The sequence below is a fragment of the Microchirus variegatus genome (genome assembly GCF_963457635.1).
Source record: "Microchirus variegatus genome assembly, chromosome: 21".
In the NCBI taxonomy this organism is placed as follows: domain Eukaryota; kingdom Metazoa; phylum Chordata; class Actinopteri; order Pleuronectiformes; family Soleidae; genus Microchirus; species Microchirus variegatus.
Window position 1 is genome coordinate 8,788,396 of NC_139822.1, and position 18,485 is coordinate 8,806,880.

The 18,485-nt window shown below is 37.6% G+C and overlaps 2 protein-coding genes across 2 annotated transcripts; both read right to left on the reverse strand.

Annotated features, from left to right (window-relative positions):
- Positions 1-4,768: 4,768 nt before the first annotated feature.
- palmda (palmdelphin a) lies at positions 4,769-10,089 on the reverse strand (the record flags this gene model as incomplete). The annotated part of the gene is made up of 9 exons (XM_083907820.1): positions 10,043-10,089; positions 9,816-9,947; positions 9,570-9,691; positions 9,316-9,430; positions 8,640-8,664; positions 8,449-8,532; positions 7,856-8,022; positions 6,375-7,232; positions 4,769-4,864 (listed from the first exon to the last, which is right to left on the reverse strand). The coding sequence occupies exons 2-9, from the start codon at positions 9,939-9,941 to the stop codon at positions 4,769-4,771; spliced, it is 1,593 nt and encodes a 530-aa protein (XP_083763946.1). The 5' UTR covers positions 9,942-9,947; positions 10,043-10,089.
- A 4,471-nt stretch (positions 10,090-14,560) lies between these two features.
- On the reverse strand, positions 14,561-17,886 carry tyw3 (tRNA-yW synthesizing protein 3 homolog). The gene is made up of 6 exons (XM_083908227.1): positions 17,535-17,886; positions 16,401-16,481; positions 16,195-16,293; positions 15,361-15,432; positions 15,138-15,271; positions 14,561-15,057 (listed from the first exon to the last, which is right to left on the reverse strand). The coding sequence occupies exons 1-6, from the start codon at positions 17,703-17,705 to the stop codon at positions 14,796-14,798; spliced, it is 819 nt and encodes a 272-aa protein (XP_083764353.1). The 5' UTR covers positions 17,706-17,886; the 3' UTR covers positions 14,561-14,795.
- Positions 17,887-18,485: the final 599 nt, after the last annotated feature.

The window sequence follows — 18,485 nt, forward strand, 5'->3', positions numbered from 1 at the left end:
AATGGAACGGTCCAGTTTGTCCTGTGACCACAAGGTTGGCTAGCATACACAACAACACACACACACAAATCTTTCCGAACTACACTGAGGATCGCTTAGAAGTTGATAAACTTTTCAAATCAAATCACGTTATGGAAATACTCCAGCACAGGTGCTAGCTAATCACATCATGCTAATGCGTTTAGCTCAAATACTACACGGCTCAAACAGACAAACTTTTTCTCCACGTCACCGATGTTTCCAACACTAGCAAACAACCCATCGTTTTAGCAATGTTAGCTATGTAGTTAGCCATGACTGAGACTGCTTTGCTAGCCCCCGATAGCTACCGGCAGAAACAACGTTATAAATGTGCATGTTTTGACAGAAATATTTTGTATTTTTTAATTGTGTGTATAAGTATGTGACGTACAGCATGTATATATGTGTGTATAAGTGTGTATAAGTACATGGCATGTTTTTTTATTTTTAGTTTGTTAATTGATTTCCTTCCTTTACTCATTCATTCATCGTTGTAAATTGTGAACTCAGTCCGAGTCGGATTAAATCTTTTTAATCCCTTAGTTCGCAATTTAGCTAATTTGATTCATTATTCATGAGTTTTGCCTGCCTTCCATCAGATTCGTTGTCATTTTTCTTTGTCACAACCCGTCCATCATCCATCCATCACCCCTCCATCCTGGTTCCAGTGGTTTAGCTGAATCTCCGCCTCCCTCCCTCCCTCCCTCCAGTTCCCCGCCTCCCTCTCTTCTGTGCCTCAGAGACAGAACGCCATGGCTCAGCGGTGGGAGGCGTCTCTTTTAGCCAATCAGAAGAAGGAGTGAGGACGAAGATTTTAAAGCCAAAACGAAGATCTGCACCGTTTTTTTTTTTCTTACTTTGTCGTTCAAAGTCACACATTTTACTGTTTTGCCGGCGGCGAGATTAAATGCACTTTGTCTAAAACTGTGTACAAACTGTAAAAAACGAACATAACGGAACATAACGCCATGTCAGACACTAAATAACAATAACGAGCATAGTTTTTAACACGTGTGGATTCATATTTGACGTTTATTTATTCTTTAAAATGCTTTAAAATGTAATATTTACAGCACTTTGGTTTGTAGCGTACACACCGGCAAACAAACTAGTTAACTTAATAAATATTACGGTAATTTTAGTTTGTGTCAACTTAATTACCTTGACATTTAAAGTTAGCTGCTTCACTTTAGTTTGAAATAAACTTAATTTGTGTTAAACTGAATTATTTATTTACTATTTATTGATTTGATTAGGCTTCTTTAAAAGCATGTTTATTTTTAAAATATTGCATCTATGCATCGGAGAAATGTGAGATATTTTAGCCTGCTGTTTTTTTGGTTTTTAATTATGAAATTTGTTTCTAAAAAGGTGAAAGTTTTAATCAAATTAAATGAGCCTCCTTTAAAATGATAATATTTCTGTAAATGGTTGAATCAGAAATTCTAACTCTCTTATGTTTCGCAAATATTTTTACAATATTTTTATGTCCTTTTTTTTGGTCTTGTTTCCAAAAAAAAAGAATAAGAAAATTAAGAGATTTAACGTATTGTATTTTTGGTGCAAAAAGTGCTTATGAATCCTGAAAGGCTTTTATTTGTAAACAAAAATGTTTATAATATATTGCGTCTGTTTACTTTAGCTCTATAGCTCCATCCAGTGGATGCCACTGTAAAAACAGTGGAATTACAGCTACAAAATTGGAAGATTTTAGCACAATATCTATATTTTCCTGTGATGTCATCGCTCTACTATGCTACTAATTGTGCTTTTTTCCCCACCAGATCTATTTTCAGTCAAATATTTATTTTATGGTACACTTATTGACCATTACCTGCGTCTTTAACAGCATGTTTCCTGTATTAGCCGCACACCCTCTCTTTATTAGCCACAATAAAGCACTTTACGCAATACATTAGTTTGCCAGTAGGTGGCGCAATGACTTCGATTTGATATACGCGTACGTGTAGATGGCAGGCGTGAAGTTTGGTTAAGATTGGACCGCGTATGGTTGAGTTACGAGTACGGAGAGTATTTCGCGTTTAGCTTTAGCATCGTGGCGTAAACTTTCACGCAGCTCGTAAAAAGTTGGACGTTGTTTGTGTCAAATTTAACGCAGGGTAAGTTAAAGTGTAGTAGTGTAGAAAAACTGTCACCAAATGGTGGCTCAATTCAAAATGGCTGACTTCTTGTTGCGCGTAAATTGCGGCGCCAACGTGTTTTAGCCAAATTTCACTCACGCAGGTTGAATGTACAGCGATGGCTGCTTCCAGGGGGCGCTAATGAGCTAGTATGATGTGTGAAATAGGTTACTAAGGAATCGAGCAATATTTATATATAATACAACATTAACAAGTGCATTTTTATGACTAATAAAGAGTCCGTATGCTACTTAAGTTATTGGGTTTTCTTATTTAACATTTTTTCTTATTATTATTATTATATCTATTATTATTATTATTATTGTTAAGGAACAACAATCAGAGTTTCCTGCGTTTCTCGTGTCCGGTGTGGTCGTGTTCATGCTACTTTGCGATTAATACTCACTCTATACTCGTATAGACTCATATACATTATATATATATATATAAATACACAGCTTTACAGACCATTTCCAGACTATGGTTCTTTAATCTGATTCCCATTATTTCTTAGTTCATGATTATGATCATTGTCAACTGAAACATCTAGTGAAGACATCTTCAATAGATAAATAAATAAATAAAGTGTGACTCCTGAAACCACCAGAGTGTGTATCTGTTTTTTCCCCCTGTACAATAACGTCACGCATATCCCATCATGCAACAGTCAGAATGAAAACACCACCATTTTGGCAGGAAGTTCATCCAAAGACGTAAGTATACCAGGCGATTATGTCAAGAAACTCGTACATTCACCAAATCGCAGACAACAGGAACATTTTCAACGAAGAATGTGCTCTAAGTGAGCATTATTGTAGTTAGTTAGCTAGTTGCTAGTTAGTTAAGATTATTTCATAACCAGCTAGCTAACTTTTTGTTTTACGTGTTTCTATTACAATGTGCAAGCATTACCCCAAGTAAAAGTAGGGAAAGTTTATCAGAAAGTTGATTGAGATGAACTCAGAAATTCTGACTTCCGACAACTGGAATGCAGGTTGGGTGTTGTAGTTGGAATTTCCGAGTTCCTCGCTAACCCCCCCCCCCCCCCCCCCATCAGATTCCAAAATGGCTGCCACTTGCGTCTGTAGTAAAAACACTCTACTTTTACAGTCTTATTAGTTTCATATTAAATATACTTTATATTACTATATATTGCTTTTTAATCTGTGGACACGTTGCTACAGATTGTAAAGTACTGTATAGCGCGTTGCTAATGGCTAGTATCGCTAACAAAGGCTAGCCCGATTAGCGCACAGTCACCAAAGGTGATTTTAACACAGACCCTACAGATGTTTTAATGCAGTTGTTGTAGGTCAGGGGTGTCAAACTCAAATACAGAGTGGGCCAAAATGTAAAACTGAACAAAGCCGCGGGCCAAGGTTGAACAAATTAACCTTTTAATAGGGACCCAAACAAGTTTAGCATTGAATATTGAACAAGCAAGGGTTATATAACTTTATAGTGACATGCAAAATCGAGTTTCAAATAATAATAATAATAATAATTAAAAAATATCAATGGCATATCAAATAAAATTTAAATAAAAATTGAATGCACCTTAAATACAGGATAAGCGGTAGATAATGGATGGATAAAAATTTAATGGCTCTTTTCTATTTGCAGCCTTCTGAGGTAAAAATAAACTTTTTCCACAGGCTAATAATAAATTTGAAAATAAAATAACAATAATGAATGAATCAAACATTCAAGCCTTGAAGTAGCAAGAGAAAGTGCATGAATAAAATGTTAATTATTGCTCAGTTTGCTACACTGATTTGCTTTAACACTGAATATGGAACAAGCAACTCTTATATAACTTAATAGTGCAAAAAAACAAACGAAAAAACATCAATGGCATATTAAATAAAATTAAAATTAAAAATTGAATGCCTCTTTTCTATTTGCAGCCTTCTGAGGTAAATATCAACATTAACTTTTTCCACAAGCTAATAAATTTGAAAATAAAATAACAATGAATAAATCAACCATTCAGGCCTAGTTCATTAATGTCGGGGTTCAGGCTTTGAGCTGAGGCAACCTTCATTATCGAACAAAGGTGTTCATCAGTCAGACTTATCCTGTGAGACGTTTTCATCATCTTCATTGAGGAGAAAAGTTGCTCACATAGATAAGTGTATAATAATACCGGCGGGCCAGCTCTAATGTTAATTTGATATTGACTCAAGGGCCAAATGAAATTACACGGGCCAGAGTTTGACACCCATGCTGTAGGTTGTTTGACAAACATACCGGCTGTTTCCCGTTCTGTCGTAACGGCGCGTTAGCGTTGTTCCAGGCTCTGCGTCCGTCAGGTGCGCTGATTTCCTGCCACCTGTGTAACTCAGTTTAACACGTGTGTGCAAATACTGCCACCAGGTGTTTGGAAATAATATTACAACACATGTGACAAAGTAAATGCAAAGAAAAAAACCACAAAATAAGGCAAAACACAAAATCAAACGAACAAAACAAATGAATCAAAGCATCTCAAAGTCATAAACGTGAGTTGTGTCCACATATCGTTAAACTAAATGTACTTTTATTGCGTTTAAAGAGAAAAGAAGCAGAATCGTGGGCTGATTTTAATCTTTAACGTGTTAATGCAGTCAGTGTTTAAACGTGACCTGTTGGTACACGTGGGAACTCATGAGGTAAAGATGAAGCCACTGAGGACGTCCGTCAGAGATGGAGAAGCTCTGTGACTGAAAACAGAAACATAGAGGAACATTAGTGAGTCACAAATCATAATTCCTAATAGTACTGTGATTCAGTGCAAAAAAATACTGATAATAAATGTGTGTATTAGCAGGCTCGTAATCAAAAAGTGGTTAATATTAGTTTTTGACATTGAAGCGGAAGGATTGGAGACAAAAGACCTAGTTTAGATTCACATGGAACCAATAAAACGCTGAATTTAAGGGGAACATATATATATTTTTTCACATTGAAAGGTCCTGGAAAAGATGCTAAACATGTAAATAATAATGTGAAGTTACCTTTTTTAGCTTCACATTGAATTCAGGTGTAAAAAAACACTTTATTAGGTGACCTCCAGCGTACCTAATAAAGTGACCGTGGTGTGGACTGATTCTGTCCTGCCGACAATAACGTGACAAATGAATGTTGGCTGTTTTGTTTGTGCCAATGATACACTGTGCGAGTCATGTGATTAAACCTGACACACACACACACACACAGAGTGTATAATCACATGACAACAGCGTTGATGTAAACAAACAGTCTGATATTCGGCGTGACGGCGGTGGAGACATCTGAGCTGCTTCACGTCACAGAGGATTAACGTAAATGTCAAACGCGAGGGTTAAACCAGCACAGATTATAAACAAACGTAAAAAAATTAATCAGTAAACAAAGGTTTATTAGCATCATGGTTACTTGTTTGTTGTCTACATGCTACTCATCCGACATTCTCATCTATAAATACTACAACTAATCATAATGCAGTACCTAAATCTGACCACTATGTGATGCACTTTAAATTAATTGACGTTCTGCTGCCATTTTGAGTTTTTATAGCTGTTCATTATTATTCTTTGTTCTATACACCTTGTAACCAGCAGAGGGAGCCACAACGCTGGACCACAGGGCGGTTGATTAGCTAGCAACCTAGCTTATTTTTAACCGGACACGAAAAAACCCTGGTTTTAGCCACTTAATAAAAGACTCAATTTATAAAACATATACCTGACTAAGTCTATAATATCTTACAAGCATGCTCGGGTGATTTTCCTCCCCGAAAAACAGTGTTTGCTAAAGTTTACAAAGCGCTAACGTCCCTCACACCAAACCCCATAGAGAAAATCAGCGATTTTAGCTTGTGGTGACACAGGAGCTGCTGGTCTACTGCTGCTTCGTTTAATACGTTTGTGTCGCTGAGGTGAACCTGAACAAAGGAATTCAAACATTAAAGTAACAAAATAAGACATTTGAACTCCCTGAAGGGGGCAGCAGTGGGTCAACAGCTTCTGTGAGCTGTGGCGTAAAAATCGTCACTTTTCTCTATGGGATTTGGTGCAGGGGGTTGTGCGAGTTCAAGTTCTTACGTCCCTGGTCAGAGTGGTTAGTGTGTTAGCGTCAGTGTTGGTCGCTCGTGTTAGCATGTTAGTCCAGTTAGCTAACACAACAGCACGGCCGATGCTTCTTCTGGGTCCGTTTGATACCTGGCGTCATCCGCTTCACTCCGAATCCTACGCTCCCATTGGCCGAGCTGACACTCGCTGGGGCGTGCCTCTCCTCCGTCACGTTGTTGTTGTTGTTGTCGCCGATATCGTCGCCGTCCTCGATGACGACCAGCTCCGCCTTCAGCAAGCCCTCGAACTCCTCCTGGCCCCGCCCGCCGCCGTCGTCCTGCGCCGTCTGGAAGCCCATGAAGATGGCGGTGATCGGCTCGCTGGCGTCCACGGTGCTAAGGATGGTGTAAGGGGCGTCGTCTCCGTAGAGAGGGGAGGGCGCTCGCTCGGAGTGGGCGGGGCCACGGTGCGGCACGGACCGATAAGGGGGCGGAGGGTTGCTACAGTAAAGTTCCTCCTCGTCCACGCTGATGTAATCGCTGAGAGGGATGTGATTGGCCGGGGTGTAGCAGAGCTGCGATTGATAGGGGGACACGACTTCCTGGTCATGTGACCGGGGCGGAGTCCAGCCATTGGTTCTGCCTCCGTGAGTGCTGTTGCTCCTGACGATGCTGCTGCTGCTGCGGCTAACAGGCCGATTGTCCAGAACGCTGTGACAGTTCCTCACCTGGTAAGAACTGCAGCCGTGACCTTTCAGGTCGCCACGGTGAAGCACCGCCTCCACGCCGTTTCCCGGGTGATGACGTTCCCTCACCGCGCTGTGGTTAAGCCTCTCGTCGTGGTGATCCCGTGTTTCCCTCCAGTTTTGCCAGCTTTCCGCGCAGCTGGCGTCTTTCTCTGCCGTCGCGTCGTGGAGGAGGACGCTACGGTTACCGCAGCGCCCCATGTGGTTTACTTGGCGATGCGCGGTGGCACTGCGCAGCAACTGGTGCACTTCTTTGGCCGACAGCTCGGACGCAGACGCCGGGTCATGTGATCCCTGTAATTAGAGCGTAATATTCATAACGGAATGTTATTAGCGCTGCAGCTAACGATTGTTTTCGTCATCGATGAATCGTTTGAATGTCAGAAAATGTTAAAATGACTGTGTTCTCGAACGTCTTCTTTTGTCCACAAACCAAAATGAAAATATTCACATTTAAGAAGCTAAAACAATCAGAAATCTTGTTTTTAACCTTGAAAAATGCTTCAAACCGATAAAATCTATGATCAAAATAGTTGACGATTAATTTAGTAATCGCGGGAGCGGGATCTTGGGTGTTCAGGGTTTGGTGCTAGCCCAAATTTAAATAGCAGAAGAACGTAGTAGTAGTTCATGTCCTTTAGCTTCATTAGCACTAAATATCTATTTTCAAGGCTTCCACCGGTCGTCCGACATCCTTAAACATCGACTTAAAGCTCAAATGTGTCGCCCCCATCAGGTATTCTGAGGTATTACCAAAACACTGCCAACTACTCGACACGAAGAACGCCCAAAATGATCTTTTAAGCTGTAGAATCGACTTCCGAAACCATTTTGTGACCTTTTGTTTTGGCACTTTCATCCAATCGTAAAAGTTCCAAACGACTATTCAAATCCGACTAGTAAGTGACAGTTCTTACCTGTTGTGGATTCAGAGCGTAGACGCACTTCCTGCCGTCGTCGTAAACCTTCCGCCCGCTGTGTCGTTGTCGGTCTACGTCGTCGGCCGAGACGGACGCAGTGGAAAGTACGGTGTTTTCTCCGGTCAGCGGGTTTTTGGCCACGTTGATCTCCATGGCGAACAGAGCTGAAACAAACAGAGGACAAGCTGCGTTTAAATATTTTAGTTTCTTTAAGCCCAGATTACGCTGTCACATTAAAAATAAAATACCATGCAATAACCTTTGCCATAACAATTTGCCAGTGAATCCACTGGAAAACACACAAATTACGGCCTGGCTAAAACGTTCGGAAGTCAGTTTACGACGTTTTCGCATTCATGCGGAATAAAAATTGTGTAAATATTCATAAAAACAACACTAGGTGAGATGTGAGACAATGTGGTGTAAAAACTCTTATTTTTGGTTTGAAATACAATAAGCGAGTGTTTCCTGTTTTATTGTATAAATATATCGATGACTCTTTTTCCCTGAACCTTCAGCACATCACATGACCACAGACGCACAGCTCGCATGTCAAACCGTACATAAATAAAAATCTAAATTTATCCCACTTTTTCTCGGCTCGGCGTGGTTATTGGCGAGTGGAGGCGGAGATTCTGGGTCACGGGGAATCACCATGGCAACACGCGACGGTTCTATAGGAGAGAGAATAAAAATAATCCATGTTCATCGACAGTATGTTGTTGACATGGATTTGACATTGAACGCTGTTCACGTGGAAGAATGTTCTGCAGCGACTCACCAGGGACAAAGTTCTCGTGTGCCTCCTGGAAACAAACGGACAGAGGGTCAGAGGTCAAGTTCATCACATCTCTGTGTGTGTGTGTATGTATATATATGTGCGTGTTTACATATATATACACATACAAGTGTGTGTTTATGTATACATACTGTACATATGTGTATATATACATGTGTGTGTGTATACTTGTGTGTATGTATATATACATATACACATATACACACATACATATATATACATCTATATATACATGCACATATATACATATATATAAACATATATATACACACACATATATACACATATACATATACTGTATACACATCTATATATACATACACATATATACGCATACATATGTATATATACATATGTGTGTGTATACTTGTGTGTATGTATATATACATATACACACATATATATACACATCTATATAAACATATATATACACACACACATATGTACACATACACATATACTGTATACACATCTATATACACATACACATACATATATACATCTATATATACATACACATATATACATATATAAACATATATATACACATACACATATATATCAATATATACATATACATATATATAAACATATGTACACACACACATACATACATATAAACATATATACACACACACACACACATATATATATGTACCTTAATGATTTCCTGAGGGCTTTTCTCCACAGCCTTCAGTCTGTTGAGGATGAAGCTCTCATTGGTGGAAATCATAGACTCCTCCCTCTCTAGAAACTCCACCTCCTTTTCCATCCTAGCGAATCAGAGGAGATGGTGCGAGTGTGTGTTAGACTCAATCTTTATCAATATCTAATTATTATAATGTATAATAATATAACCAGTGTTATCTTACTTTACTTTAATTCAAATTTTGAATAATGTTTGTTTGTTACCCGTGGATGTTGAGCTGCAGCGCCCTGGTCTGCCGCTGGTCGGACAGAAGGCTCTGTTGCCGCGCCGTTGCATTGTGGGTAGTGGAGTCCTGCAGCAGCCACTGCTCCCTCATGGCTTTTTTCTGTTCATTGTTTTTTAAACGTCAGAAGGACACAAATGGACAACAGTAGTTCACGTTAATAATAGATTAACACGGTTTAGCGTGTGCAGACTAGTGTATACTGAGACATGAACGTGTGCTGAACCTTGAGATGCTGCAGTTTGAGTTTCTCTGTGTCCAGCTCCAGCCTCTTCTGTCTGATGTCCTCCTGGATGCGGTGTTTCTCAGTGATGGCCTGGAGTCTCTCCTTCAGCAGGTTACACTCGTCCATGCTGCTCTGTAATACAGAACAACAAAAAAGAAAAAGAGACTTTAATCACAAACACATTCTTAACATATCATAAAACAGATTTTTGAATAATACATATTTACAGCAGTTATATAAAACTCGTTGTGCAGCAGCCGATCAGTGTCAGGCCTCTCGCTAAAAGGAGAAGATCGTGTTCACAGCGTTGATATTCTACAGGGTGACAGGGTCTTATTTATATCCAGAGGCTCAGTGAGCTGCTCTGCTGTGAGCTGTCCACGTGGCACTGTCTTGTTGTTGTGGTTTAAGTTTGATTTTCAGCAACTTAACAAAAATAATTTCAAAAAACAATTAAATATTAGTGCAATACTTTTAAAAATATGCTTAAATATAGTTTATTTTATTCTTTTTAGATTTGTCTAATCTATTTAATTCATGTTGTAACATAATCAAGAAACATTACTGAGTGTTACAGTCTTTTCATGTTTGTGGAAACATGTTACTAACTTTCCAAATATATATTACAAATTAATTGTTAATATATTGTAAAATTAGAAAAACATGTTACTAACATTACAAAAAATTACCAATTTGAACAAAAAGTTTTGCAACAATGTTGTAATATTATACAAATCTGTTGCTAACGTTACAAAAAAATTACTTATTTGACCAAAAAGTGTTGCAAAATATTGTAATATTATAAAAAATGTGTTGCTAATATTGCAAAAAAAGACTTACTTTACTGAAAGTGTTTAAAAAACCCATTGTTATATTATAAAAACATGTTGCTAAATTACAAAAAATACTTATTTTACCAAAAGGTCTTACAATATATTGTAATATTATAAAAATACATTACTAACATTCCAAAAAAAATACAAATTTAAACAAAAAGTGTTGAAATATATTGTAATATTATAAAAACACGTTGCTAAATTACAAAAAAATACAAATTTTACCAAAAAATGTTAGACTATACTGTAATATTATAAAAACATGTTGCTAACATTACAAAATAATTACTAATTTGAACAAAAAGTGTTGGAATATATTGTAAAATTATATATATAAAAATACATGTTACTAACATCACAAAAAAAATTACCTCACTAAAAAGTGTCATAAAAATACTGTAATATGTTCCTAACATTACAAAAAAGTACTTAGTTTACCATTAAGTGTTGTAAAATGTTGTAATATTAAAAAAAGCTGTCACTCATTTGACCAAAAAGACTTAAAAACCTGTGTTTGTGTCACTCTCCCAAACCAAAGTCCAGTCAGACTCAGCTGTTTAAAGGCTGTGTTTAATATAGATGTGGGTCACGAGTCACGACTGTTAGCATAAAGCGGGTTCACTCGTGTATAAAGGGGTCAAAGGGGGCGGGGCCTATTCCTATAAAGGGAACACGGACATTTTACTGCTTCTATTTCCAGGTCAACATTTGTTCCTGTTCCACTTAAAAGTCACTTATTCGGCCTGAGGCACTTTCTACTTTATTAGTCAAGTATAGATTTTATTTTTCACATAAGGCTGATGACGGGGTCAAACAAAGAAAATGGAATATATTTAATTGTATTTAAAAGTATGTAAAAGTAGATTGGGGAATCCAAGAGTTACCTGCTTACATTAGTGTGAAAAATCTTTATTATTATTATGTTTTTAAAGAGTTTTAGTGTGGGGAGGGAGTGGTTTAAAGGGGACACAACACGACATTTCCTCTTGGAATTAAAAGTGCGTTGACTTTTGTTTTGGGTTGTTTCATGGCTCAGATTTAAATTTCAAGCGGCAAAATTTCAATATCAGCAACTAGCATCATCGGGACTAATGTCTACTGACTAAAAAAAGTGTGAATTAATGAACTTTTACATCTACATATGCTGTAAAATATTAAAATAGTATAGAAAATATTGTAATATTATAAAAAAAAATACAATTACAAAAAAGGGCTAACCTTACTAAAAAGTGTTGTAAAATAGTGAAAAATTCTAAAATGCATTGCTAACATTAGAGAAAAAATGACTCACTCATGTATATATTATATTCTATATATAATAATACAAGAAAATACATATATTGCAGAGCTTCAAATAACTTGATTAATATATCACTTGATTAATTAATTAACAATTAATTAGCCTTTGTTTTTGTCTACAAACCAAAAGGATTCAGTTGTAATGATTTCTTTGTTATGTGGAGCAAAGAAACAAAGAAAATATTCACATTTAAGAAGCTAAAACAATCAGAAATCTTGTTTTAATCATGAAAAAAGCTTCAAACCGATAAAATCGATGATCAAAATCGGTCTGAGCTCCAATATATTATATCGGTATTGGATATTTGGCAAAAACTGCATACAACAGCCACTATATCAAATAGAGGTCTTTCTTTCTGAACACGTCAACAATGAGAAAACACCAAATTCATTTTCATTCATCGTGTGCACACTGAAGCGCAGTCAGGACCTACACATTATTCTGCTCTAACTCCCACAAACAACACATGGATGCAGTCGGCCCGAGGCAGAGTCTGATCTGACCCGGTTCACCTGAGCATACGGTCAATAAAAAAACCGTCAGAAATAAGTGAACAAACCTGCAACGAGGAGTCTCTTCTTCGTCCCTGTGAAGCTGCCGGTCGGTCAGTCGGTCAGTCAGGTAAGCAGTGAGTAAAATGAGCTAATCTGCTCATGAGGTCGTTAATCTGTGTAAACCATCTGTCTGCCAGCGACACTCCAGCTACAGCCACGCCGACTCAACACTACGACCGTGACCGCCATGTGTTCACTGCCTCACTGATATAAACCCGGAGCTTCCTCTTTTGGCTTCTCCCTTTAGGGGTCGCCACGGCGAATCACCTACGACCCCTAAATATGCATGCATGTATGGAATTAGATTTGTGTCAATATTTTCAAACACAACCACTTTTCAGGATTCAAACGACACTTTTCAGGAAGCAAGCAACAATTTTTCAGAAGCAAAATAAAAATGTATTTAATCATTAAAAAAATATATTATTTGAAAATACATTTGTTATTGGCCCTCCCTGATTAAAATAATAAATTTTTCAATGATTAAATCAATATTTTTTTAGCTTCTGAAAAAAAGCGTTGTTTGAAAATGTTGACACAAATCTAATTCCACAGTTATGAAGCTAAATTCCTTTAAAAAGGAAGTAAATAATTCCAGTAAACATAACATATACAACACATTATTATTATATGCTGTGCAAACACACCGAAAAATATTACGTACACAGGAATATGTAAACAAATTGTTCAACCCTTGCAGCTAAAGCTGTCAACAAAACTAACAAACCAACAATTATCAAGATAAAATGTGATTAATCTTATTCCTAACAGTCTGAATAAGGCCAAACGGTATAAAACGGTCGCTTTGACTGTCAGTTATCTCAATCTGTGTGAGTTATATTTATTATTAAATGGTAAGTGGCTGAATTAAAAGCTAATTTAATTTATTAGCCTGTAGGGGGCAGCAGAGTAACTGAAAGTCCAGCAGCAGCAGGAGAAACTGAAGATTAACCAGAAATTCTTATAGAATCTCTTTCTGTGTTTTTATTTATCTTTTTTGTAGGTAAACTGTTTATTTTTGTTTGCAATCAACAAATAAACATACAAACTACAACACTAAATACTACTATACCTGTCCAAAGTTTGCTGAGCGGTAGTAAAATAATCAACGTAAATGCAACATAAAACACCTGTAAGACTAATTTTTGATGTATTTACAGTTTATAATAAACGAAATGGCGAGTGGAGAATGTGACTCAAAAACTAGAGACATGTTTTTAAACAAATGCTAATGACAGTAAAACACAAACAAAAGCACAAAAAAATAATAAAACATTTAACTGAAGTGTAGTTTAGACATCATACCTGGATGTTATGGTTGTCCTTTCCCGTCCTCTCCGCCCTGGGTCTCCTTCTCCGGGCTTCTCCTCCTCCTCCTTCGGCGGCTTCGTCTCAAAGTATTCGAGCCCATGGATGGATGATCTGCTCCGGATAGAGCACCGCCCATTTGGCCCCGTTAATTTCCTATGGAGCTAATAGCAGCGGGACGGGGCTAGGCTAGCTAGCAAGTAAACTTTATTGAACTGGTTTTAACTGGACTCGTTGAAGACAAAAAATGAAAATAATTAAAATAAAACTCAACGATAGACAAATAAGCAAACCTACAAATAAAAGGGATTGTTTAGACATGGGTTAGCTTTCTATAACTGTGGACGCAGTCATATTTACTTTTGGTGAAATTAGCTTTAGCATTAGCATACCCTAACCCTAACCCTAACCCAAGCTGCTAGCCCCGCGATATTGTTGTTGTAGTACAGAACAACAGTAAAATAGCACTATTTAGCTTAGCTTTGTGGGGGGAAAAAAGCAACAGAACAATAACCCTGAATAATATTAAAGACATATTTCTTACAAAAAAAACTATTTTATACACATCACAAACAAATTAACAGATACAACAAAGACCACACACCCAAAGGCCAGAATCAATCATTAGGAATTAATAAAAATAATAAAATAAAGGTGATTAAATGTAATGTAATTTTACTGAATCATAGCCAGAGAATATGTAAATGTATAGTATTTATTCCTAACTATACTGTAAAGACCGTAAAACAACAGCAGTTAGTCCAACCAAGTAGTTTAACTGCCATTTAATAACATTAACATCACATTTGCGAGTATATATTGTATTTATAAGGATAATTTAATATGTAAAATAACAGAAAACACATAAGGTATGAAAATATATATTTTTCTAATATTTTGGAACAGTAAAACATGCAGTGGACTTTAAAGGCTGGAACTTTGTCATAAATAATAATTAGCAATGATAAAGTATTTATACATTTTATGGAAACAGATCCAGACAGACGTCTAGCTCTTCTTGAACACTACCAGCTCCGTCACCGTGGTAACCGTCAGTCTGACGATGCTCTTTCCTCCTCCTGCGTTGGTACACCGCGCTCGTCTTGTTCTGCTGACTTTCTTCCGTCTCTGCTTCCTGTCCTTCGGGTGGACGCCGTGCTTCCTGGGAACTGGGAGAAGCCGGGAGTTCCTGCGGTTCCTGTAGTCGGTCCGTGGTCAGAGCCGCTTGAAGGTTCTCGTAGAACCTGGACACATAAACCAGTCTGAGGTGAGTCTTCCAAAAACAACCTTTTATTTATGTAGCAGCGGAAACGCAAAAACCAACCTGTGGATCCGTCTGAGGTTCTCGTCCATCTTCTGATTGGCTACCTGTGCCAGGAAATGGACGTAGTCGCGTCCGACCAGGAGCTTTCCCTCCTGGGTCAGAGGGACCTCCAGGCCATGGGTGCTACGGACGGCCTGAAGGGACAAAACAGGCAGTTATTTACACCCACAACGGCAACAAAACAACGCATGAACTGTAAAGTTCAGGATATTTTTGGACAGACCGCCATGATCTTTCCCGTCTTGCTGACTGTGAGACCAGAATTCCTGAAGCCAGAGTTGACGGACACCGAGTGCTGGAGGACAGAGAGGACAGGGGTAGCTTAATTTATGTAATGCACCTTTAATAATGTCCCATGTAAAGTTTATATTAGAGATAATCATTTCTTCAAGAGAGGGGAAAAAGCTGATTTTAAGAATTGACCACCATACTGTATAGGTGCATTTTGGTTTTTCAAAATAAAAGTTTGAGGCGATTTCTTGCCCTAATTTGACAGCTGGATTAAGTGTGAATATGTTCACCTCATTCTTTGCAGGAAATCATATTTTGTGTCATTTTGTAAACAACGTCATAGAGAATATCAGCGATTATGGCCTCCATTAAGTGAGTGCTATTTTGTACGGTGGCCCTGAGGTGCAAAACACAAACGCAAATCACAAAACACAACAAAATCAAAAACACAAACGCAAATCAAAAAACGCAAATCAAAAACACAAACGCAATTCAAAAACACAAACGCAATTCAGAAACACAAAAACATTAACTCAAAACTGAAACACAAAAAACACAAACACAATAGCAGAAAACACGAAAACATTTGTGTTCTCTGCATTTCTGTTTGCGTTGTGAGTTAATGTTTTCGTGTTTTCTGCTTTTGTGTTTGGGTTGTGTGATTTGTGTTTCCATTTTGAGTTAATGTTTTTGTGTTTTTGATTTGCGTTTGTGTTTTTTGATTTGCGTTTGTGTTTTGCACCTCAGGGCCACTGTAATTTTGTGACTATTGTGGGATGTTGTGCATAAAACAACGCTACGCTAACGGTCTTCTGTAGCTTCTCACCATGAGCTGAGCGTCTTCTAACCTCCTGCACTGAACGTGGAGAACAAACGGCTCAAACTTGAGCAAGGCGTCTTTGCTGGACTTCTCCACGGCAGAAACCTGAAGAACAAACACAGTCATACTAATAATAATATCATGTTGTCATCTGTATGTATGTGTGTGTGGATTATCAGAAGTGTGTGCACAGTGTGTCCATGACAGCTCACCAGGTCGTCTGATGTGCACTTCTGGTGTGAGACGTACAACCAAACGCAATTCTCCTTCTGCACATCGCTGCCCTCTGGAGCCTGGAGGAGGAACAACAAGGTGGGTAACAGGTGTTACAATTAGGATGTGGTAATATTTTGTGTAAACACATTTTAACCAGAATAAAGAGGGTGAGTGACACTAAATATGTAATAAAAGCCTTTAGACACGGAGGGCTTGAAAACCTACTCATTTCTTGTCAATGTGGTTGATAATTAAAACTAAATATGCAAATATAAACATAACAAAAATAACTGTTGGGTAAGGATTAATAAAAGAAAAGGAGGCAAAATTATATTTTTAGAAGACTTTATCCACCTTATGTAACAGAAAATATAGGATGTGATCCAAGGCCAATATTTCCATTTAGTAAAAAGTTAGATTTCCAGGCAATGACTATGCCATTTTAATTAGATTCTATAATTTATTTATTTTTTAAACACAATTTTTCTTACAAAGTATATTCACACACACAACACTGTTCGTGTGGCAGCAGTCTTGAAGTAAAAAAAATGCAGCTACATTTTGAAAATGAAAAAGCATTTCTGCTAATGCATTTTAATTTTCAAATATGACATTTCAAATTTGATTTTTTGCTGGAGGATGTTTTGGAAATGAAATCTTAAATGTCATTTTCTTTATAATTTTAATTAAGTCCCAAAATGAGCAGTCTTGAAAAAGAAAATGCAGTTTGGAATATTGACTATTAATGTCATTCATGATCAAAACACGCAACTACATTTTGAAAAATTAAAAAGCATTTCTGTTCATGCATTTTAATTTTGGAATATGACCCACATTTGCTTCCATGTGTTTGTGCCAGGGTTACATGTAGAAATCAAAGAAATTATACATAAATAAAACAATACAACATGAAAAAATGTCTTCATCATTATCGTTTTGTTTTTAATAATGGCGCCTGTTCGTTTTCGTCACGCTTCAATGTCGTTTTTAAAAAAATCTAATCTGAGTATTAAAACATTTACAGAGATGTCTTTTAGCTGTTGTTAGCTTGTCGCTTAGCTTCTATGCTAAGTGCTAACTGAGCCCCGTGTATGTGTGCGTGTGTGTTGTTGTTGTTGTTGTATTTTTACCCCGTCGATGACGATGATTCTCCCGGAGCAGGAGCTGGTGGTGAAGAACTGATCCCGGTCGTTGATCAGAGACACCACCGCTTCGATGTCCTCGTCCACGCTGCCTTTTTTACTCAGATCCACTTTGTTCAAACTCTGCTGTTTGCACTGACTGAACCGCTGATGATCCATAACCGCGGTGTTTACTTTATATAAATAATCAACGAACCGTGAACGCTGTTCACTGAACAGTCTCCGCGAGGTATTCACTGACGTGTCCGGAAAAAACCTCACAGTTTACTGAGTAAAAGACGCTTTTAATTCACCATGTTTACAACCGTGTGAACACTGCACTGAGCTAACCTGCTAACCTGCTAACTACCTGCTCTGGCTTCTTCTTCTTCTGGGAGGAAAATGGCGGCTGAGGTGCGAGTCAGTAGCTCACACTGCCACCTTCTGGAAGGCACACGACATATCTTTTTTGGATATGGGATTGCGAGTTTGATTGCTAGCTAGCCATCGATCTCTTTAGCTAGCTAACTAGCGAGCTAGCCATTTAGTAGATAGGCATGTAAAACCACAATATAAGCTATATGATGACACTTTACTGAATACGTTCCTCAAGATTAATGAATGAATGATGTCATTAGCTAGTTTGCTATTTAGTATGTAGATAGACATGTAAAACCACTATATAAGCTACATAATTATACTTTACTGAACATGTTCCACAAGATTAATGAATGAACGGATGATGTCTTTAGCTAGCTAGCTATTTAGTAGGTAGATAGACATGTAAAACCACCATATAAGCTATATAATGACAAGTTTACTGAATATGTTCCTCATGATTAATGAATGAATGATGTCTTTAGCTAGCTAGCTAGCTATTTAGTAGGTAGATAGACATGTAAAACCACTATATAAGCTATATAATGACACTAGACTGAATATGTTCCTCAAGATTAATGA